Source organism: Dromaius novaehollandiae, chromosome 6, assembly GCF_036370855.1.
Source record: "Dromaius novaehollandiae isolate bDroNov1 chromosome 6, bDroNov1.hap1, whole genome shotgun sequence".
NCBI lineage: Eukaryota > Metazoa > Chordata > Aves > Casuariiformes > Dromaiidae > Dromaius > Dromaius novaehollandiae.
The window spans coordinates 10,081,522-10,103,062 of record NC_088103.1 but is presented as its reverse complement, the minus strand read 5'-3'; the positions used below and the strand labels follow the sequence as shown (position 1 = coordinate 10,103,062).

The 21,541-nt window shown below is 57.0% G+C and overlaps 2 protein-coding genes across 3 annotated transcripts in view; one reads left to right on the top strand and one right to left on the bottom strand.

Annotated features, from left to right (window-relative positions):
- CDH23 (cadherin related 23) overlaps positions 1 to 21,541 on the bottom strand; it is a 223,127-nt gene that overhangs the window by 45,132 nt on the left and 156,454 nt on the right. Inside the window, exons 18-27 of the mRNA XM_064513627.1 lie at positions 18,904 to 18,976; positions 18,362 to 18,478; positions 17,267 to 17,379; positions 14,296 to 14,403; positions 12,211 to 12,400; positions 11,201 to 11,346; positions 10,653 to 10,872; positions 9,056 to 9,208; positions 7,925 to 8,038; positions 6,599 to 6,747 (exon numbers count right to left, since the gene is read on the bottom strand). Of these exons, the coding sequence (XP_064369697.1) occupies positions 6,599 to 6,747; positions 7,925 to 8,038; positions 9,056 to 9,208; positions 10,653 to 10,872; positions 11,201 to 11,346; positions 12,211 to 12,400; positions 14,296 to 14,403; positions 17,267 to 17,379; positions 18,362 to 18,478; positions 18,904 to 18,976 (1,383 nt within the window). The remainder of the gene's footprint in view (positions 1 to 6,598; positions 6,748 to 7,924; positions 8,039 to 9,055; positions 9,209 to 10,652; positions 10,873 to 11,200; positions 11,347 to 12,210; positions 12,401 to 14,295; positions 14,404 to 17,266; positions 17,380 to 18,361; positions 18,479 to 18,903; positions 18,977 to 21,541) is intronic.
- Positions 55 to 4,152, top strand: C6H10orf105 (chromosome 6 C10orf105 homolog). Of its 2 annotated transcripts, none has more exons than XM_026104815.2 (2): positions 55 to 410; positions 3,447 to 4,152. In XM_026104815.2, the coding sequence occupies exon 2, from the start codon at positions 3,452 to 3,454 to the stop codon at positions 3,866 to 3,868; it is 417 nt and encodes a 138-aa protein (XP_025960600.1). In that variant the 5' UTR covers positions 55 to 410; positions 3,447 to 3,451; the 3' UTR covers positions 3,869 to 4,152. The 2 variants fall into 2 exon arrangements, with proteins under 2 accessions (XP_025960600.1, XP_064369698.1); XM_064513628.1 differs by lacking the exon at positions 55 to 410 and adding an exon at positions 960 to 1,028.

Below are 21,541 nucleotides of genomic sequence, written 5' to 3'. Positions count from 1 at the left end.
GGAGGGTTTTTGTGGCCCCCTCCATCTCGGTGAATGAAGCGCAGACCCAACTCTGCCTTAGTCACCTGATAAAGGCAAAGCTTTCCTATTCTCCAGAAAGCTTGAAAACTCTCCAGAAAGGTCTGCGGGACTCCCTCCCTGCTTTTCTGACGGCTGCCAGCTTTGGAAAGCCAGATCTCCTTGGTTTCCATCAGCCGCAGAGAGTCCCTGGCTGGGGGGAGAGGCAGTAAGGTTGTGACACTTGTAGCTGGACACGCTGAAACCTGACGTGAGGTTTTGACAGACCATCCAGAACTTAAGAAAATGATTTAACTCAAAGGCAGCTGCTGGCTCTCCCGTGCACCCTTCTCGTGCAGCCGAGCTCTGGGAGCCGCCACCCCCCAGTCAGCCCTCCGGTGCCCGCTGGAAAGGTGAGACAGGCGATTTCTGACGTCTCTGTGCAAATGATATCTGGCAGCGCTATTCCTCCTCTGGCTAGTAAAAGCGGGGTCTGGGCAGAAGGAGCTTTTTGCAGGCCGCTTTTAACGCAGCGGCAGACGGCTGCTGGAGATGGATCAGAAAAGGACTGGGGAAGGGGAGGAAGAAAGCCGGGAGCTGGGAGTAGGAGGGTGCAGAAGAAGGGGGGCACAGCGTGCGGGAGGGAAGGCGGCACGGCGGCTCCTGACCCCGCGCTGGGGACCGGTGACCGGCCGCAGACCGTACCATCCGCGCTGCCCGCAGGGGCAGCGGCGGCGGGCGCCAGCCCCAGGGTGAAGCCCCCCCGGGACCCCCCCAGCAGCAGGGCACAGTCCTGGGGCACCACGTCGCCCCGCCAGCCTGGGGACCCGGCGGGCTCTGCGCCTGCGGGCTGCCCCCGCCGGGGCTGCTCTCCCACTCCCGTCATCCCTTACCCTCCGAAAAGGAGGAGGGGGCCGGCGGAGAGCGTGGGAGAGGCGGCTGGGTGGGAGGAGAGGCCAGCACGCACTGCCGTCCCCGGCTGGAGAGCTGCTGCCCTCGTCCCCGCAGCCACCCTGAGGAAAGGCTCCCAAGTAAGTGGGAAGATTGTGTGTTGGGAAAAGCCGGGGAGCTCCAAGACAGTGGGGACCAGCAAGACGGGGAGGGGGAAGAGCGCTGCTTTGCATCCGAGCAGGGTTGCGCATGCAGAAGTGCCCCAAAGCCACCATTCCTCTGCGGTTTTGCAAAAAGGGAGCGCTGCTTCTTTCTCTTCACTCTTTTTGGCAGCGTTTTGCAAAGTAAAACCCCCTCGCTTGTCTTCCCCTCTGATGCTGCCTTGCGTGCAGCGCGGCCAGGCCCGAGTCCTGCCGCTGCGCGTCAGCCACGTGACGCTAGATCCCGTCAAACGGGGCCAACCTTTCCGGGGGGGCTCGGCGTGCCGCGGCGAGCCTCTCCTGCCCCCGGCGGGATTGCACAACGGCTTGCTCTCGCCTCCTTGCGACACCCCTGCCGGGAAGCAGCTCTGCTGCCAACGGCCGTGCAGGTAGCGGCTTGGCCAGCGGTTATGAAACGGTTCATTGCCATAGTGGTAAAACATACTCAACCCACCTGATAGTCAATTAACCTGAATGCGGTGTTAGCAGCGATGTATGTGCTAGGGACATTTCACCAGCCAGCTTGCCACATCTGGCCAGTTGCAGATGTGCTGAACGGAGTCTGCTGCCGGGCAGCTCCTCTCCCAGATGGACTCGGGGATGTGAAGCCCCCCGACCCAGGCCGGGTGCAGAGCGGTGAATAACCTCCTTGCACCGGGCTGTGCAGGCAACAAGGGCAGCGACAAAAGCCAGCAGCGAGATTACAGACCTGCGGAGCCGAGTTAGGGCACGGGGCAGCTCTGCTGCAGAGCTGAACCCGTCGGCGGCATAAATGGGTCTGTGGGGTGACCTGGGAGAGCTGCGAACCCAGGAGACGAGAGCCTGATGTGGCATATATGAAGCTTACGTATTACGGGGAAGAAAAAAACATCCATTCCCCACCCAAAATGACAGCCAGGAGCTTTGCAGGCAGTTGCAACCATGCCAAACCAGGAGAGGTGCAAGGCACCCATGCCATGACCATCTCAGGGAGGAAGCCCTCGTCCTGCTGGGTCACACGTCCCGCTGGACATGGCACAGACAGCATGGCTGCTCCCTGTCCCCGATGTTTCTTGCCATAAGGCCCTAATTGCAGGTGCTTTTAATTGTCAAGCAATTTCTGCGGAAATGTCTATAGCACGGTGCATCAGGCAGGGAGTGAAGGAAAACCCATCTTGCCCATGTTGATACACTAAAGGTCGTACTTTGGAGGAAACCTTTAAAACTTGCATGGGGAGAAAGCGTTGTCGTAGGGCTGCATCTTTGCCAGCCCTGCAACAGCTAGGTTGTTGGCCCTAGAAGACATCACTGTCCACGTGTGCTCTGCAAAGGCTTCCCGGATCTTTAGCAGCCCCATTTCCGAAAAGGGGCTCCACCAGGTGAGGGTCAGGCCAGAGCTTCCCTGAAAGCGTAGCTTTACTGAGGGAGCTGCGCAGGAGGAAGGGATGGACCAGAAGCACCAGAGGGGCGGCACTGGAAAAGCCTGTCCTTTCTTGCCAGCAAGGGGACCCAAATTTCCCACTCTCGCCATCCTCTGCTGCCAGCAGAAGCCTGTGCAACCCACTGGCAAAGCTGCCTTTGCCCCCCAAGGAAGCTAGACCATGGCTTGAGGGACAGAGCACTGGGAGAAGGACCAAAACGGTCCATGCCTCCCAATGGGTTTTTAGGGGATGTCGTCAGTTTGCTCTAAAATAATGATTAAAAAAAAAAAACCCAACAGAGCAAAAAAACCACCCAATGCAGCCACCTGTAGCTCCCCTCTCTTAACGAATGCTGTAAGGTCACTGAGCCAAATGGGGCGGTCAGGGAACACCAGAAGGAAGGTGGCCTTGGTAACCTTGGTCCAGTCTGCCCTCGGTGCGCACGTTGGCAAGTGGCGACAAGCAAAGCTTGCGCGAGTCCTGCCGGAGCGATCGGTCCGCTCTGGGATGAGGCCGGGTCCAGGGACAAGGCAGTTAGGCGGTTACCTAAGCCACCTTGGTGGAAGTAGGTTTCTGATGACCAGAAAAGGGCAGAACCAAAACCCAGCGGCTTAGGGGGAGGATTTTGAACCTTCTCTGGTATTCGACTATGGCTCCCAGAAAAGCTTCATACAGTGTACATGTAGCCTACGGATGCCAGCACTGGAGCCTTGGTACTACACGTGCTACGTTTCTTCATCAGAGGGTTTTGCCCATTGGTTTGGGGCAGACCTAAGTCCCACCTTGGTGCTCTACCTGGTGGCCAAGCAGACGGACACCCTCTGCCAGCCTGTGCCACAGAAAACATGGCTGGAAGGGCCTTGGTCCAAGCCAAAAAGCCCTGGGGCTGGACAGAGGGAGGGCATCTGCATGACTTCTGAACGGTGATCACCTGCGTTGCTTCCTCCGCGCGCTGCAGGGAAGATGAGCACGGAGGACGTTGCCAACGGGACCTCTCCCGCTCCCACCCTCCTTGGCTTTCTGGTTTCAACCACCGCACCGGTGCCACCAAGCACTGCATCGCCGGAGAAGGCAGACCCGCTGCCCATCATCGTCGCGCTCGTCTGCATCTTCCTCCTCCTGGCCAGCTGCCTCGTCTTCGTCGCCCTCTGCAAGCCGGCGGCCCTGGACGGCTCGCGCTACGGGCCGCGCGAGTGCATGCCCTACCACGCGGAGGACGCCAGCGAGCCCCAGCTGCGGCTCTGGAAGCGGCTGGGCTCCCTGCGCCGCTCCCTCGGCAGCTTCCGCAGGAGCCGGCCCGTCTCCCAGAGCCAGCACGCCTGCCCCAGGAGACCCCCCGCCCGCCGCGACTGGGACTCGGTGGAGTCCACCAAAATGTGACCCTGCAGCGCGGCAGCAGGGCGATCGCCACCCCGACTCACGGCTGCTGAGCCCCTGCGAGGGAGGAGCAGAAGCAGCACAAGCGATTGCGTTAGTTTGGGAGGTGCCGGCTGCGAGGGGGAAGGAGCCTCGGGCATGGCGAGTTCAGCCGCAGCTCCCTCCTCCGGCAGACCCCGGTGACTGCCGGGCTGCGACCAGAGCCGCCACCTTTCCAAAAGGAGCTTGCCGTCACCGTCTTTAGTCTTTACTAAAGCAGAGACAAATAAACAACATTTCTAACCGCGCTTCGAGTTCCTAACATTGCATCGTGCTCTCTCGAGCCATCGAGGCGCTCGTCTGCAGGCTGCGGCTCCGGGGTCGCGGGGCAGCGGGGAAGGGATGCGAGGTCTCACTGCTGCATTTCCCTAACGCTTTCCAGGTTATGGTTTTCCAGTGTGACAACAGGGAGGCATCCAAACCCGCAGCTATCACGGGCAGTCCAGAAAATGCTGCTGCATTTGGGAAGTGGTGAGGCACCTGAACAGACAGCACCTGGCAAACACGAGCCACAAAAAGAAATCCTCACCGGGAGCAGCGCATGCATCAGCAGATGCGCGCCTTAAAAGTTTCCTCTCGTTTTCCCTCTGTTAGTGCATTTATGCATTTATTCTTTTAGCTGCCTTAGCCCTGAGCTGAGAGTTCATTGGAAAAATAGCCCCCAAACTGCTCTGCCGGAATAATTTGCGGCGCTGCACCCTGCAAACGCGTTCCTTGGGCTGGGCCGAGGCGGACGCAGGTGCACGAGCGCTCCTGCCCGCTGCGCGCCGTCGGCGCCGGGCGGTATCCGTCCCCCATCGCAGTGCAATATCCACAGGCTGCCACGCTTTATGTGCGCAGTGATGGATTTTACAGATGTCTGCTGAAAAACGGCTTCAATAAAGGAGCAGCAGGCGCAGGTAAACACGCTCGCCAAGGCGTTAAAGGGGCCTTTCGAGGCTCGCAGCCACTGCCAGCTTGGAAAGCCACCACGCAACGCGCCGGGAAAGGACGCTGCTGCTGGGAAAGGACGTGCCAGCCAGCAGGTGATCTGCTGCGCTTTTAAAAAAGAGATGCTTAAAGAAAATCGGGAGGAAAAAGGAAAAGAAGAGTTTGATTCTTTGGGGTCTGCTTCTCGCGCTCGGTTTGGCCATCAAGATCCCGCCGCTGGGTACTTCACCGACGCGCGCGTGCCTGGCCGAGTCCCCGCGCCTGGCGGGAGAGCTGCTAAATAATCCAGGCTGAAACGAGGAACAAAACGCCCCGGAGCCCCTGGTCTTTAAAACGCAGATCAATTCACTGCTGGGGGCTGCGGCGCAGGACCCGGACAGCTGAGCCGGTGCTAAGGAGGGCGGCAGCCTGCGAGGGGAAGGGGATGTGGCCAGGAACCACCAAAACTCCTTTGTGGCCATAGAGATGTGGGGGATGTATTCAACGGGGGGATATATTCAATGGGGGATACATTTGCTGCACACTGATCACTTGTAAAGGTTTAAATTAAACCAAAAGCCCTGTGATCGCGCATTTCCCTTTCCCTCTCACTCCGTTCATGGAAAACAAACTTCCCCCAAATAATGCTTCTCCTCTGCCACGGGCTTTCGGGGCATCTCCCTCTTTTGGGAAGCTCTAGAAAAGGGACTTGGATATCAGACTTGGGTTTTCTCCATTCCTCCTGCTGCTCTGCTCCTCAACATCAGCAGCGAGAGAAAGGAAATGCACTATAAGCAATGACCAAAAACCAGAGAAAACACAGTCCTGCACAAAAACGGCTCAGATCCAAGCCTTTACATCCATCTCCTCCGTGCAGAGCCTCACGGCTTGCAAGAGCAGCTCACTTTCAGGAGTCCCGCGGTGCCGCCGCCACACCTGACCGCGCTCGCCCGGCAGCGGGGCTGCTCCTCTCTGCTAGACCCGCGCGAGCAGAGCCGGGGGGCATCCACAAACGAGCGGGGGGCAGACGGCCTTGGAGCCGGGCGCAGGGACAGGGCCGGCACGCAAAGTGCTTGGAGGCGGCGGTGCACCGCTTTCGGCCCTGGGGACCGACGTCTGGCCCGGGGCGATGGGGTGCTGCAGGCCTGGCCGCCCCGGGGTGCAACACGCGGCTCCTACCAAAGCGGCCGAACCGTTGTCATGGCAGGTGAAAGGCTGCTTTCTCCTCGCGGCAATGACTCACCGCGCTGCGGGAGCGCGGGACAAAGCCGCCCCTTTGCCCGCGCCGGGGGAGGCATTCAAGGCACCGGGCGCCTGCCCAGCGCGCTCTGCAAAGAGCCTTTGGTGGCCGCTGCAGGAAAGCCGCGGGTGCGAGGCGAAGCGGGAAGCCCGCGGCGCGGCCGAGTGAATGCCCGCATTCATGCGCCGCTCACTGAGCCATTCAGCCTGCTGACGGCTCGCTCAAAGGGGAGCGAGGAGGAAAACAAGAGCCCCAGCTCTTTTTCTTGCTCCATTTTCCCCCTCTCCAAGCTCGTTTGCATGCACTCGCTCACTCCCTCTTGAAAACCGGGCTCTGTCCTCTCCCAGCCTCATCCCCCCGGGAGCAGAAGAGCGGCAGGGCGGCTGCCAGCATCCCCGCGGAGCAGCTCTGCTCGGGGACCTGCTTCCTCCCCACGGAAAGCGCGGCTTTGCACCCGGAGGTGCAGAGCCAGGGCACAGCGGCCGTGGGGGCCGACCCCCCCTTTGCACAGCGAAGGGACCCCGGTGACAGAGAGCACCACGTGCCTGCACAATGCTGCTGGCCGCCGGGACGTCCTCCGGCACGCTGACCTCGTAGCTGCTCTGCAGGAAGATGGGTCGGTTGTCATTGACATCCAGGACCGTGATGTACACGGTGGCAGTCCCGGTCCGCCTGTTCCCCGCGGGGCCGTTGTCTGCGCAGGAGAGAGAGCAGAGGGGAGGCTGGGTTTAGTCACCTCCGTCTCCCCTTTGCTGCCCGTTTCACCAGAAGTGAGTCACAGGCAAGGTGTTCCCAGCACTAATTTAGGCCGCTGCCCCAAGGACAGCCAACAGACTCTTAAAAAACGTGGTCCCTCATGTGGTGCAAGCACGACATCACCAAGTAGAGAGCAGCCACTGAAAATAACAGGATTAAAATTTCCCAAGTGACGACCTCAGCCCCTGCAGAGAGGCGGTGCGGGTCTCTGCTCAGCCGCTGGCAACCAGCAAGAGCCCTCACCAGCTTTCTGCAGGCCGACTCAGCGCACGGCCGCTCGCCCCAAAGCGCAGCAGGAGGCTGATGCTCGGCGCAAGGAAGTGGCAGCGCAGCTCTCGGCTTTGCCACAAAGGAGGAGAAACGGGGAGCACGTATTATCGGTTTTGCTTTTTCAAACATGCCCTGATGCAAGTTAAGATGAAGCCCCTCACACCGGAGCCGGTGGGGTCTGGCGGCTGGGAAAGCACAGGCACGCTGATTCCCATCCGACGGGCAGGACGGGCCCATCGGCACCTCCGACCTGGTCCTGAGGACGCAGCCGGCACAGTGCCCACCGCTTCCCCTGCTGAGGTCAGCTCCCTCCGGGCAGCTCTGTGCCCCCAGGGAGTCTGACCCAGCCACTTATTTCTCCTTGCAAAACGAACCTCCAAGTCTTCTCCAAACAAGCGCTTCATTATAAGGCTCTAGGGACGATGGCCAAGATGCGTTGGCATGTCAACCCGTCGCCCATGCCAGGTGGCTCTGGATTAATTGGCAGTCACCGAGCCAAGGCCTGGCATGGCAATAGGGGAATGATCCTGCTGCGCCAGCGGTGCTCGGAGGAGGCTCCCCTGGGACAGGGCAGATCCTCGCGGGGAAAGGGCTGTCCTGCTCGCCTCCTCCGGGGCAAAGGGAAAGCACGGGGCTGAACCAGCCCGTGGGGTGAATTTATTGTTTGCGACAGTCATGGTGGAACCGAGACACATTCATGAACGTGGGTTGTGAAACTGTGGGTTGCTAACACCAAATGCAAGCTCTGGTCTATAGTATGCTTCAAAGGTCACCGCTTCTCTGCTGTGCCTCGCAGGCAGCTCAGCGCGGCGGCAGTCCCCCAAAGAGCGCCCGGAAACCCTCACCGATGGCCTCCAGGATCAGCGTGTACGACGCCGTCGTCTCCCTGTCGAGACTCACGACTGTCCTGACCACCCCGTCTCGGAAGCCGACGCTGAATTTGCCGTCCTGGTTTCCACCTGCAGAGAGGGACAAGGACAAGGCTGCCCATCGCCAGCATGCGACGTCTCCGCTGCAAAGCAAGCCGGCGACCAGCTCATCCCGTGAGCGCGAAGCAGCACCGCCGGGTCTCCCCATCCCACGTGTCTGGATGCAGGGACAAGCCCCCGTGCTGCAGGGGATGCCGCAGCCGGTAAATCACTGGCGCTCAGCCCATCGGCGCTCCCCCGGCCTCACCGCACAGGCGAGGAGCGCCGATTATGGGAAAAGCTGAATCACACGAGAAACAGATCATTTCCTGGAGGCTTTGGCACAAAAACAGGGGTAATTTCTTCTTGCAGCCTGCGGTGCCTGGGGGCGAACACGCACCTTTTCTCCGGCGGGGGAGGCCGGCGGGGCCGTGCGCTCAAACACGGGGCTGCTATCGTGAGAAGGGCGGCTCGCCGCGACTCTGCAGCTCTCCCCGAGGGCTGAAGGCCACGTGTGCACTTTGCAAGTCAAAGCGCGGCGAGGGAGATCCCCTGCTCCCGCCGCAGGTGTGCAGCGCCGTGGCACGAGCTGGCCGCTCGGCCCGGGGGGATTTCTGCCCGCCTGCCGCTCGCCCCCGGGGTACTGGCAAACACCCGCCCGCGGTGCCAGCGAACTCGCTGCCACACGCTTTTTTTTCTGCAGGACATTTGCATCTCCTCACTTGGGGCGCTCAGAGTCCTTTCCACGCCGGGTTCCCTCCTGCTGAGGACCCACGCGCTCGTGTTATGTAGGCATGCACTGCCGATGCCTCCTTCAGCTAGGTGAAGCATAGGCAACGCTGGGCCCCAAACAGTTTTGCAAGGCATCATATGAAAACACATGCAAATCAGTCCGGCGAAGTGTCGGCAGAACGAGAAGGCCTGCTGGCAGGCCGATTTGCATGAGCTTCACCCATGCTGCTTTGCAGCGGGAGTTTGGAGACGCACCGGCACGGAGCAGCACTCCCCGCTGCACCCGAGCTGACAGCCCCGCTGCACAAAAACCGGGGCTTCGCAGGGACTTTGTACCCGTGATGAAGTAGCTGAGCTCAGCGTTCAGTCCGACGTCGGCATCCGTGCAGTTGAGCCGGACCACCTTGAAATCCCGGGCCACGTTCTCGGGCAGCGACACGTTGTAGACGGCTGGGAAGAAGGTGGGGTTCTCGTCGTTCACGTCCAGAACTGAAACAGAGAGCAGAGCTGAGTGTCCCCCCGGGTTACCCGTCCTTCCAAAAACGCCTGGCTGACACCACGGGGCTCTCGGAAACATCCTCCTGCCGCTCTGAGCTTCCCAGCAAACCCTCTCCTTGCTGCTACCTGCTCCCTGTGCAGGCGTCATGCCTGGAGACCGACCACAAGGACTGGTCCCCAAGGCTGAGATTGCATTTGGTTGCCTCTGATGCATACAGCTCGCACCCCACACCCAAAAAACCCTACACAACTGTCACAAACATGCACTTTAGTTATAACCTCTGCTGGGAGTTTCCAACAGAAGTAGGTATGCTCTCACTACAAAGCAGGTGGGACCGGGGCAAGCAAAACCTGTGGAGCTCTCATTTCCATCCCCATTCAGGGTAGAAAAAATCTGGGGCTTAAATATAAGATCAGTAATTCCAGGTGTATGGCAGATGGTGCTGGAGTTAGAGGACAAGGTACTTCTTTTTTCAGACACAGGCCTGAGGAAGATTCAGGGTCGTTTCATTTCCAGTGTTTCTCCCAGACGCTAGGCTCATGCAAAGCCACCGAACAGAATTACATCCACCTAAAGATAGGCCACATAAGAAGGGTTCAGCTCTGAAATTAGGATCGCGTGAGCTGCCCTGATGCAAATTACACATTGAAGGAAAAGTCTGGGTAAAAAGGCAGGCCAAGAGGAGCAGAAACACTGGAGAGGGGGCAGTGGAGGAAACCAGGCACAGAATTCAAGGTTCCTACCAGGACCCCGGTGCTTCCCCATCTCTGCGCTACGCTCACACTCTTAGCAAGCTGACCCCCATCTTGCCAAGACACGAAGCGCGTGGGCACAGCAGTGCAAGGGGCTGCCCATCCTACTCTCCGTGGCACACAAGAACAGACGTGACGGGTCACACCATACCTCCATCTGACTCGTTAACTTGTCTCCTGTATTAACGAGGAACTCAGAATGTGTAGGAAGGGACAGGACAACTCATGGAGAAGCTGTCCATGAAACAGCACCATGGAGACACAGTCTCCAGCTGATAAAGACCGGATGACCCTGCTTCCAGCAGCCGGGGCTTTCAGACTTTCTGGGCCAGAGCTGCAGGTGGACTGCTGACTTCAACAGCCACCTTTCCCACGTGCATTTTCCTAATCCCTTGACCTTGCCCTGGAGTTAAAGACACAAGGTGTGAAAAAGTAGTTCCTTTGGTTTCATCCCTCTCCTCAGTACTTTTGAAGTCCTTCTTTCTTGGGTACTGAGAGCTCAGCAATCATTCCCTCTTCACCATCTCCACCTCACCCGTGGTACCACATCTCCCTCCCAGCCACCCTCCCCAAACAGGGGGGTTCTGATCACCCATTGCTCTTCCCAGAGTGAAGCAGCTGCCCCTTGGGACCGCGGAGGGCTCTGGGCTGGCGGGGCTTCGTGCAGAGCTCGCACACCCACCTTTGACAGTGAGGGTGCTGGTGGAGCTTTTCGAGGGCACGCCGGCATCGCTGGCCACCACGCGGAGGTAGTACTCGGAGATCCTCTCCCTGTCCAGCACGGCGGTGGAGTTGATGAGCCCGCTGCGGCCGTTGATGAGGAAGTCCATGCGGGGCATGCCCACCTGCATGTGGTAGGTCACCTGCCCATTCGGACCCTCGTCCAGGTCGATGGCTACTACCTGGTGGACAAAGCAGAGGGAAGGGATGAGCGCGGGGCGGGCAGACTTCGCCAGCAGCCGAGCCGAGCTCTTGTCTCCTTGCTACCAAAAGCTGCACAGTGTGAGCACTTCTCTGTCCCCAAAGATACCGGGTTGAAGCAAAGTTGCCTCCAGGCATCCCTCTGCCCAGCGACACGCGTGATGCGAGGACACGGCTGAAGCAGGCTAGGAGGAACGGTTTCTCAGGGGAAGGGGCTCCCTTTCCAGAAGGGCACCAGCCCAGGGCAGCGACCGCCGCGGCAGCAGCACCACATCCACCGCGGGGACGTGCCACGGGGGCCACGCTCACCTGGAAGACAGAGGAGCCCGCGGGAAGGCCCTCGGCGATCTCGGCGACGAAGGGCAGGTTCTGGAAAGTGGGGTCGTTGTCATTCAGGTCCAGCAGGTTGACGAAGACCGTGGCACTGCTGGTAGCCCGTAAGGGCGGCCTCCCGCCTGCAGAGTCCGGGGACACGGCAGGGTTTTGACGTTAATGCTCTGAGCCGTTTCCACCCCCAAGGGAGCGGGGCAGCACGGGGCTGTTGGCCCCGTCGAAGCGTTAACCTGGCCGCGCTGCCCTGGCTAGCTTTAACCTCTCTTTCTCTTTCTTTTTTAAGATTTCCTAAGACGATATTTTCAGAGGAAAACATTTTATCACTGTGTCCCAAGGACTAGTTTGTCCTATGTCCTGTGCTAAACATTCACGTCGCCGTGCTGCAGACCCTGCGACCTACACATAGCCCAAGCGAGAGTTTCTATCAAAACATGCTGCTCACACACAAAGGCCACTTGGTTTGTTTTCAAACTGAAAAACACAAAGAATTGTCTCCTTAGCAAAGATAATTCTGAGGGTGACTTTCCACCTTCTAATCTCACTTGTCTGGGCTGGTAAAGAAACTATCAAGCTCTTATTTTGAGTGTCTCTGGTTTGTTTTAGCAGAGGGTTTCAACCTTCTCTCAATTTTTCCTCAAAAACATCTTTAGAAATGATGCTGGACACAGGAAAAAGAAACATTTCACCTTGTCTTGAGAGAGAAATCAGGCTAGGAAGAAATTACACTTAATATGTAAAAAGCCACCAGCAAGGGAAAGCAGAGGGTGAGAAGGGAAACGCTTGCATAACCTGAACCACAAGGTTTTCTAGACCAGCCCAGCTCCATCAGAGCAGTGACAGCACACAGTAACGTGTGAGAAACACGCTAACACCCCAGCCCAGCGGGCGAGAGGCCGGGGGAACGAGCTGCCGACACGGGCACAGCTTGCGCCTCCGGGGAGGAAAGGAACCGCGGGCAAGCGGAGCGGGCCCCGAGGGGCACTTACAGTCCGTGACCGACACCACGATCTTGCGCATGAGCTCCGCTTCCTGGGGGTTGGGGTTCTCGCGGTCCAGCACGACGCCGGTGGTGCGGATCTTCCCCGTGGTGCTGTTGATGCTGTAGAACTTGTTGGGGGGCCGGATGCTGTAGACCACGGTGCCGTTCTCCGCCAGGTCCGGGTCCACGGCCACCACCTGCACGGACACAACGCAAAGGTCAACGGGACTGGGGCAACAACCAGAGAAAATTAAAGCCGAGCTACAGGAGGAAAAACTGGAAGCCCACGAGCAATGCCACAGAAGGACCTGAGGCTCCCATGGTGCCCAGCCATGTAGATTCACTGGTGTCTAATAACAGGGTTGAGCTCACGTGATGGGCTTTCCCATCGCGGGGCAGGAAGAAGTTCTCTTTCCTCCATCCAGCCGCCTAGCTTCATGCAGCTTGCACAGATTTCATGTTTCACTGAAACCGGCCAACAAACCCAGAAGGTGCCGGCGTGGAAAGAGACACAAATGCGCAGCAATCCCTCAAGGCCTGCTTTCTCTTTTTAAATAAAACGAGCTAGAAAATAGGCACCCTAAAGAAAAATAACATAAATGAAGCAAAGCGGCATGCTAAGAAATTTGTGCTGCCACTTAGAAAATGTTGAAAATAATTCATTTTAGGATTTCTTCTTCATACCAGACATTTACTGTTTTATTTTTCTCCCTATGACATTTTTAATTGCAGGGGACATCTACATTAAAAAAAAAAAAAAAAAAGCATTTATTACTCTTGTAACTTTTATGGCTCCTGCTGCTTGTCCCTCAGCTGAACTTCTATTGCACTGATGACAAAATAATTATTTTCCCAGCAACTAATTGTGATGTCAAACGCAAGATGACTTCAAGTGGACAATAAGCAGCAGGACTGGTGACATGTGGAAGAGAGAAGAACCGTGTCGCATGCAAAACAGATGTCCCCATGTGGGGGGGAGAAATGGAGGAGGAAGAGAGACCGGCTAGCCTGAGCTGTTCTTGCAGGGCCTTCCTCCGTCTCCTGCTCCCTCCCCAGGGCCAAGGCTTTGCTACGAGACCTTCCTTTGCCTCGTCACTTCTTTTTCAGTCTTCCCCATTCAATGATCTTTGTGGATTCTCTTTTCTTTGCCCCTCGTTTATCTTGTGTTTCAGGCCCCTCCAAGCCACTGGACCATTTTGCAAGTCCAAGAGGAGAGCCAGCCCTTGCTGTCCAAAGCCTCTTCCTAATAAAGCAGCTCCCAGCAGGCTCGCGGTCCTGGACGGTCTGCAGCCGGCCGCGCTCTGCCCGACGGGCCAAGCCTTTTCCCGGGATGGCCCTGGGAGCCCACCTGAGCTGAGGGTCAGGCAAAGGCAGTGGTAGCCGGCATGCGACCACCAGCGTTTTGATGTGGAAAAGAAAGCATCTGCGAGGGCAGAGGAGTTTGCATGTAGAAACCGTTGCACGCTATTGTTAACGAGCACCAAAACCCCTTAACGGAGCGGGGAATTTACGGCGGAGCAGCCTTGGAGCCGCCAGCGCCGCTCAGACATCCACCCGCTCGCCCGGCAGCCCGGCAGGACGGTGCCTGGCCGCAGCTAACAACCACTTAACATCGGGGCGACTGACCCGCTCCCGGTGCGAGACAAGCAAACAGGGCGATCACTGCACTGGGGGCAGCGCTGCTTAATTGATTCGCGGTCCTTTCGACAAAAGGGCTGTTTAACTCCGTGACTTACAGCCCGAAGATTTCCTGCTTTGGGGCATGCCAGCGTCGCTGGATTAAAGGAAGAGACTTTTAGAGTAACTGCCGCCCGCGCCATGCCAAATGCAGCAAAAGCCATGGAAATGAGCCTGGCGGGAGCCTGCCTGTCCTGGGAGAGTGCCCGGGGTGTCTGCCGGCGGGGAAACGCGGTCGTCGCGGCCGGAGGCTCAGCAGCGGGGCCACGCGAAGGCACAACAGCATCCCCAAACCCGCCAGCCTCCTCCAAGCAACGGCACGCCTTGGTTTGAACAGCCCCTCCGAAAACAAACCCTGCGTTAAATTGGTTTCTTTGCCTGTCCCAGCTCGCAGACTGCGTCCCCATGCACGTACCGTGGTGACGTCCGAGTTGGGGGGAGTCATTTCCACCAGGTTAATGAAGTACGGCTCATCTTTCCACATGGGATAATTATCATTGATGTCCAGCAGCGTGATGTTCACCTGTGAGAAGGAAAGCAAGCAAAACCGCCGCCGTGAACATCGACTCGGCTGCCTGCAAGGTGGCGAGAGTGCTCTGACCGTCAGAGCCGGAGGGATACGGGCTGATGGACGCCAGCAGCAGTGCCCCTGCCTTTCCTCTGAAGCCACATCACCAACAGGGTCACTTGTAGCCACCCGGCTGCCCTGGTAGCTGGGTCCCAAGCGGTGGGTAGAGCTCATGGGATTTGCTTTGGAAATGCCAGCCCTTGTTTCTGGCAGATGAGAAAGGGTTTTTCCCAGGAAAGCTGCCGGGATCATGTGAAGTGTCTACTGCTCGATGCCCAAGATCCTCCCAAAGGGATACAGGGGTTGCAGCGTGGGTCACGTTGTCGGGGCTGGACAAACACGGAGGCACCGATGTACTGTGCGAATTCTTACTCTCATCGAATCAAGTTCAGTTTTATACCACTGCTATTCAGCACGCCCTTGAAAATCATTGTTTCCCAACTATCCCTGCCAGTGAATTAACTGAGGAGGACAGACTTGGGGCATTTCCCCATTAGGCTCTTCTGGTACCTAACCCTTATATAGGGACCATCCCTCCAGAAACTCGATGGCAAGCCCTGTTCTGGCACGTTCCCAGGGATGGGGCCGTGAGCACTCCCTCTTTCTGCAGTCCCCCGTGGCCTCGGGGGCAGATGCTTGTTGCAGTGAAACCCGGGGACCTGGGAACCCAGCTGCCCACCGTGTGGCCCCCAGCTTGAGGGAAGCAAAGGGGAGCACGGCGTGTCCCCTCGGACACACCGCAGCCAGCGCTGGCCCAGGCTGCAGAGGTAGTAACGCAGCCTTTACCAAATCCGTAAGGCAACTTTCCTGCTCTGAGGAGTCTCCTCTGAAATTCCCAGAGCCTTGGATGTGGATGGCGGGTGTCCAGCTCTCAAGCCTACCGACAACCAAGCAAGTACACGCTCCCAAGTAGCAACGGGCTGCTCCCTGTCAAAGCTTTAAGGCTGCTAACCACATTTCCAAACACTTTCTGAGGAGCACATGCATGCATGGCTCTTTGGAGACGTAGCATAGGACATAGGACCCATCATGGACGTTAATATCTCCCACTTATCCCTGTGCTTGCAGAAGGAAAGGAGCCGCGCTCGGGCTCGCTCTGCTCCGGGGATGCTGTGCGGCTCTTCACGGTCCTTCAGACAAACGAGGCTGAAATGCTGGTGCCACCCCGTGGCAGAAGAGGGGAATTTGGGGACTGCGGTCCCCAGGGATGCACCCGGGACTGCTCCTTACGCCCAGCCATCAGGGTGGCCTCTGGGCTAGGTCAGCGGCCCACCCGTACCCCGAGCACCCCAGGGGCTTGTCCCTGCGAAGGAAAGGCATTTTCCCATAGCAGTTCATTTCACTGAAAGTGTTCCTTGTCTGCTCTCCTAGACACGCGAATGCCAGTACCTCTCATCTCCAAAGCAATCACAAACGACCTATTTACAGAACACAAAACGCTGTTATTGAAGCCCAGGTATATTCATGTCCTACAGGGACCCTGCAAAGCCCCTGAGACCTGGACCCTTATTCCCGGTTCAAAAGTTACTATAGGGAACAGCTCTGAGTCCCAGGTATATATTCCTGCTAGCGACAGTAGGCAAACTTTTAACCAGCCACCAACTTCCCGTCAGGTTTTAAGGTTCTTAACTACAGATACTTTTCAGGAAGCATTATGTAGGCTTTTTTTTTTTTTTTCCTCCTCCTAATTGCAATCTCTGTTGCAGAGAACTTTTTCCCTCCTTTTAACACAGGCTTTAGGAGAACATCCTCTCATCTGGAGCCCCAAAGGGAACCCAGCATCCTCCAGGCTGTACCGCTTTGCCCAGCCATGGCTGTAACGTGTCTCTGGGAGATTCAATAGGAAGTTTCTACTTTGCTGTTAGGATATATACACCTCCCTACGGCCCTCGGCACTGGTGACAATTATTTCAGTGAACTCTTCAGCACATCGCTCTGTTGCCTGGGACATTTCTTCTGCAATCAAACCAGGGATCCCAGGAGAAAGAGAACCCGAACGCTATGATATGTTCACGCTGGCACGGTGCCATGAGCAGCGAGAGATTGATCCCTGGCTTCTGGCTTACTTTTATTTCCAAAGACTCTTGCAAACCCTTTGCAAAGCTCTTTCAAACGACAGGTGGAATGTAAGATCTGTAAGAGACAGGTATACCTCTTTCCCGAGGTCTGCGAAGGGCAAGGCGAACCTACTGCCAGAAGGTTAAAATCTGCTGCACAATGGCCTCCGCCTCCACTGGAGCTTTCTGAGGAGCCCAGGAATCAAAAGCAGGTTGGAAACCCTTGATCCAGGCAGTATTTGAATAGCAGTCATCAGGAATAACTAAGCACTCCTGCAGGTCTCCAACTAAGCGCTTTCTCAAGAGGCTTTAACAAAGGGAGCCTTGCAGTGGGTGGAGTAGGTACGTGTTCCCATGTGCGCGCACCGAGACGGACACAGAAGGCACTGGAAGATCAAGAGGCTCTGGGGTGAAAGGCCTGCCAGGAGACGCAGCCTGCTTTCCAGTTTTGAACACCCTGCTCGTGTCTGGACAGTCACTCTGCAAGGGCTGTGAACAGGCGCGGAGACAGCCCCCAGGGCAGATACCACCATACGCTCTTTACTTGCGCTCACAACCAAAACAAAACACTGCTAGTAAATGCAGCTGAATTCTTTGGTAGCCGAGTGCCTCAGACAAAGACTGTCCGAAGGGTGAAGCAGGCTGACCCCAGAGCTCACACTACCCCCTACGTAGTACCAACCCCACAATCGCTCCCCTCGCCAACCAGCAGCATGAGGAAACCCTAGGTCCAGCTAGCAAGGAGGAGAGGATACACTCACCATAGCAATGCCGGTCTTCTGGTGATGGCCCACGCCTCCATCCACCGCCCGGACAATGAGGATGTATTCAGATTTGGCCTCTCGGTCCAGCAAAGAAGTTGTTGTGATTTCCCCTGCAGCCCCAGGAAAATGAGAGGGAATAGAGGTGTCAGAGGGTGACTTCCCACCCAAGGCATGGGGAACAGGAGCATGTGTGAAAAAAGGGGCACTCAAAAATGGAGAGCGGATGCTTCACAAATGGGCCCCTTCTTCTGATTCACTTGCGAACGGATGGCTGGGATTTCCCGGGACATCCCGGAGCTGAACACCTCTGCACTACTCTTCCTGAGGCCAAATCGACACACCTGGGGTTTGCAGGGAGCTGCTTCCAAGCAGCCTGTCAGACCACCGGGATGATGATGCCAGGTCCACTGGAGGAACAAACTGGTCCCATCCTTAGTGCTGACAGTGCCACAAGACCGCAGACCCCACCGCACTTCATTAAGGCTTGTCCTTCCCATCACCTTCAGTGTTGGCTGCACTTGGCTAATGAAACTGTTCCATCTTCCCCCCTGGCCCTTTGCTCCCTCCCCTCTGCCTCCTGCCACCGAAAGGCGATGAACATGGACCGTGCCTCACTACAGAGGGACTCAGATGGGATGTGGAGAGCTCACCCACAAAGCGATTGGAGCGGCAAAATTAATCTCGGTAAAAGAAATTTGTAAGGTTAAAGGTCTTCCTAAAATACATTTGCTTCCAAACTTTTGTGGCACCGATTAATTCACAGGCTGAAAGAATTAATCACAGGAAAAAATTTTAAGTGTGCATGTGTCGTAATGATGGATCTGTCCTGTCCACAAAATTGCATCCAGTTAAGCACACCTTTACAGGGCAGCTTCAGCCGCCCTGAATCGGCAACGCGCACAGACAGCACTGAACTTCTCAAAGGCCCTGGGACACACAGATGCCTCCTTCCTCCCTTTCCAAGGCATCAGCACGTAGCTTAACCTGGGGATGCCAGGTGGGCAAAAGGAGTTGTCTGCTTTCAAGCAAAGACTGGAGAAGGACCGAGAGGGCGACTGGAAGGGGAACAGCCAGACTGAGCGCGGAGGCTACCGGAGCGAGCGTTGATCCGAAAGTGAGAGGACCCTTCCAGCGAGTAGATGATCGACTCCTGCCCGTATTCCCTGGAGCGGTCCATATCGGTGGCGTTCAGAAACAGCACCGTCGCTCCTGGCAGGGAGACAGAAATGCAGGGCAGGCTCAGAAACGTGCAAAACGCCCCAGGGAAGGCTGACAAGGAGAACCTCTTTAACAAAATGGGATTTACTTTGGAGGGGGTTGCACGCTCAGGCAGGGGCTGATCCAATACAGCCAGGCTCCCCGGGTTATTTGCACTGTTACGGTGGCAGGCGCAGAGGAGGGCTCGAGCGTTACGCACATGCGCTGTATCTAAGTGCAAATTACCTATGCACTGAAACCGAGGCATATAGGCAAAAGGCACTTGCTCTTTCTCTTGCCCCTCTCAGCCTTGTTTCCTAGGAGATTATGAACTCTGCCAGGTCTTTCGGCTTTCCTCCTCATTTCCCCCAAAAGCTGTCAGCTAAACCACTATGGCTGTAAGACCCCCAACTCGCAGAAAGGCGTGTTTCCCATACCTGCCATAATGTCCTCCACGACGGTTATGACGTAGGACGGCTTGCTGAACGTGGGCGGGTTGTCGTTTTCATCCTGAAACAACGAAAAGTTCAAGACACCGGTTTGGGAAAAGACACAACGACTGAAGAGCTGCCAAACACCGCTACGGGCTGGGGACACCCCTGGCCCTCTGTGCCTCAAGCCAGCAGCGAGGGGGAAGGTGCCTGAGGGTTGAGGCACAGAGGAGGACGAACCGGAGGTCTGAACACAGACTATCACCATCCAAGAAAGCCAAAAAACAACCCCCCCCATCTCCCGCCTCCAGGTCCTGCTCGGCACAAGCCCGTGGCAGAAAGCACAGGCACGCCGACTGCACATCCCTTGGGCCGAGCTGGTTCGGCTCCTCGCACCACGCGGATACCAGGCACCGGCAAAGCCCAGCACAGCCGCCCCGCGTCCCTGTCCCCCCACCGCAGCCAGCAACGAGGAGCAGGCGTTTTGCAAGGCGGCCGGCTCTGCCAGCGTCAGTGCTAGCAGGGAGCCTGCCTCCAGCAAGGAGACTTCTTGGTCTACCACTTCTGACCTGAATGTTGGCCACTCCGAGCCGCCCAAATGGTGCAAAGCGACTGAAGCAGAAAGGACAGTCTGGTCACAAATGCCTTTGCCGGCTGTACCCTCCACTGCAGAGAGACAACAGCAGGGCTCCTGCTCCCGGTCACCCCTCGGGGCTCGTGCCTGCCCAGCGAAGAGGTTAGCGGGGGTCTCCGGGGCTCTGCTGAGCACTGCAGCTCTGGGAAAGTAGCAGCTTTTCTCTCTTGCTTTTTCTCTGACTTTTTTCTCTGCAGTGATTTTAGGGACAGGTCCAGGGGACTGGGTGAGGGACTGAGGCACAGAGTGGCCTCCTGAGATTTAACCATGTCCAATTCCAGCAGAGCTGAGGAAACCCTGCTGCTTTCTCCCTACTGTTTGCTAGGGAGCACGCTAGGGGCTGTTCCCCCCACCGCAGAGCTCCAGAAAGACACAAACACTGCCACAAGCAAAGCAGTGTCCAGGATAAACCTGCTCCTTCCTCCTCGAGCTGCACACGGATGACTTACTCCTATGGGTCACAGCAGCCTAGCAGACTGCCGTGAGTTATGCCCCTTGCGTTCAAAGCATCAGGCAGAGCAGAGGCGGCTTTTCCCTACCTATGAGCTCCGGGGGCCAACCGAGGCTCTGTTCTTCTCCTCCCTTGCGGATGAAAAGGTGTTTTATTTCTTTTAAACACAAGTGGAGCCAGCTAGCTGGCACTGCAGGCGAAGCAGTGGAAATCACGCTGCCCCCAAGTACTGGAGCATATGCTGAGTAAGTAAACCCTTACAAAGATAGGCTTTTTTCACCCACTTGTGTTTAGCCTTAAGGAATTTTACGGGTATTTGCAGGGAGCACAGGTACAGCGTTTTCCGAGGGGGAGCCAGTTTGCATATCAATGTGCTCCCCCCAGGCTTGTCTCTGCCAGAGACTATGGCAGTCCTGGTGAAACCAGGCAGGAGCAATTGCTTGAAACACTTCTCAAAACGGATTTAGGGACCAGTTTAAAGCTCCCCCAGATGAGCTTTAAATGCTGTTTAAATAATGTTAAGAATCAGCCTTAAATGAACCAAACTCAATAGCCTTTGGAGGGAAGGATGGAGCCGCCAGAACATTAAAACACCGTTATGGACTTTGCCATTTTCTTGGGGCTGCTCTGGAGACATCTTCTGCCTAGAGACTGCTGATGGACTCGCAGGCCCAGCTGCTCCTGCTGCCACTGAACTCAGTATTTGAGGCAATTTCATGTGCCAACGATGCCCATCGTGCTGTAATTAAATTGCCATCCTCCGCTGTCTTTGCTGGAAGCAGGTGGTCTTTAATCAGCCTTTGCATCACCCGGCTTTCCACCACCGCTTCCTCGGATGGTAATGAGGAAACTGCCTGCTGCCCATGCGCCGTCCATCTTCCCAGAACGTGGCCGTTAGCCGGTCAGGGTGATTGCCCGAGGGCCGGTGGTCCAGGCTGGATGGACACAAGCCAGAACAGAAGCTGTGCTGCTACATTAGCGGCTGGAGTTAATAAGCTGGCGCCTGGCACCAGCACGGCCCAGTAAGCCGGCTTTTGGGGAGGCATGGGCTGGACATCTGGCCAGCTCCCCATCTGGACAGAGCTGGACCGCACCTGCCTGCAGGGCGTTCTTCGAGAAATAAATCCCCCTTCAAGGAAAGCAAACTCCAAGGCTTTCCACCACACCCCAGCTGCTGTCAGCGACGGGATCCAACGCACGTCCTGTCGGAGAGGGCATCCGGCCAGCCGTGCCGGCCTCCGAGCTCATCGCCTCTGGCTCGGTGGCTTCTGCGAGAACCGCTTAGATGGTCTCCAGCTCCACAAGCCTCCTCCCCAAAGGCTGGACCTACGCCCTCAGACCTGCTATCTCCAGAGGTATTGGGGGGCCGGTAGTTGGGGACGCTCACCCTAACTGCGCCCACCCTTGCGTGCACCAAAAGTTGCTGGCTCATCGCAGCCAACAGCATCAGCAACAAGGCGCGAGGCAGAAACGCATTAGCGGTGATGTTTCCCCGGATCCTGGCATCGTGCTCGCTATTAGTTCTAATTCAGCGGCTCCCTCCACAAAAGCTTATTGTC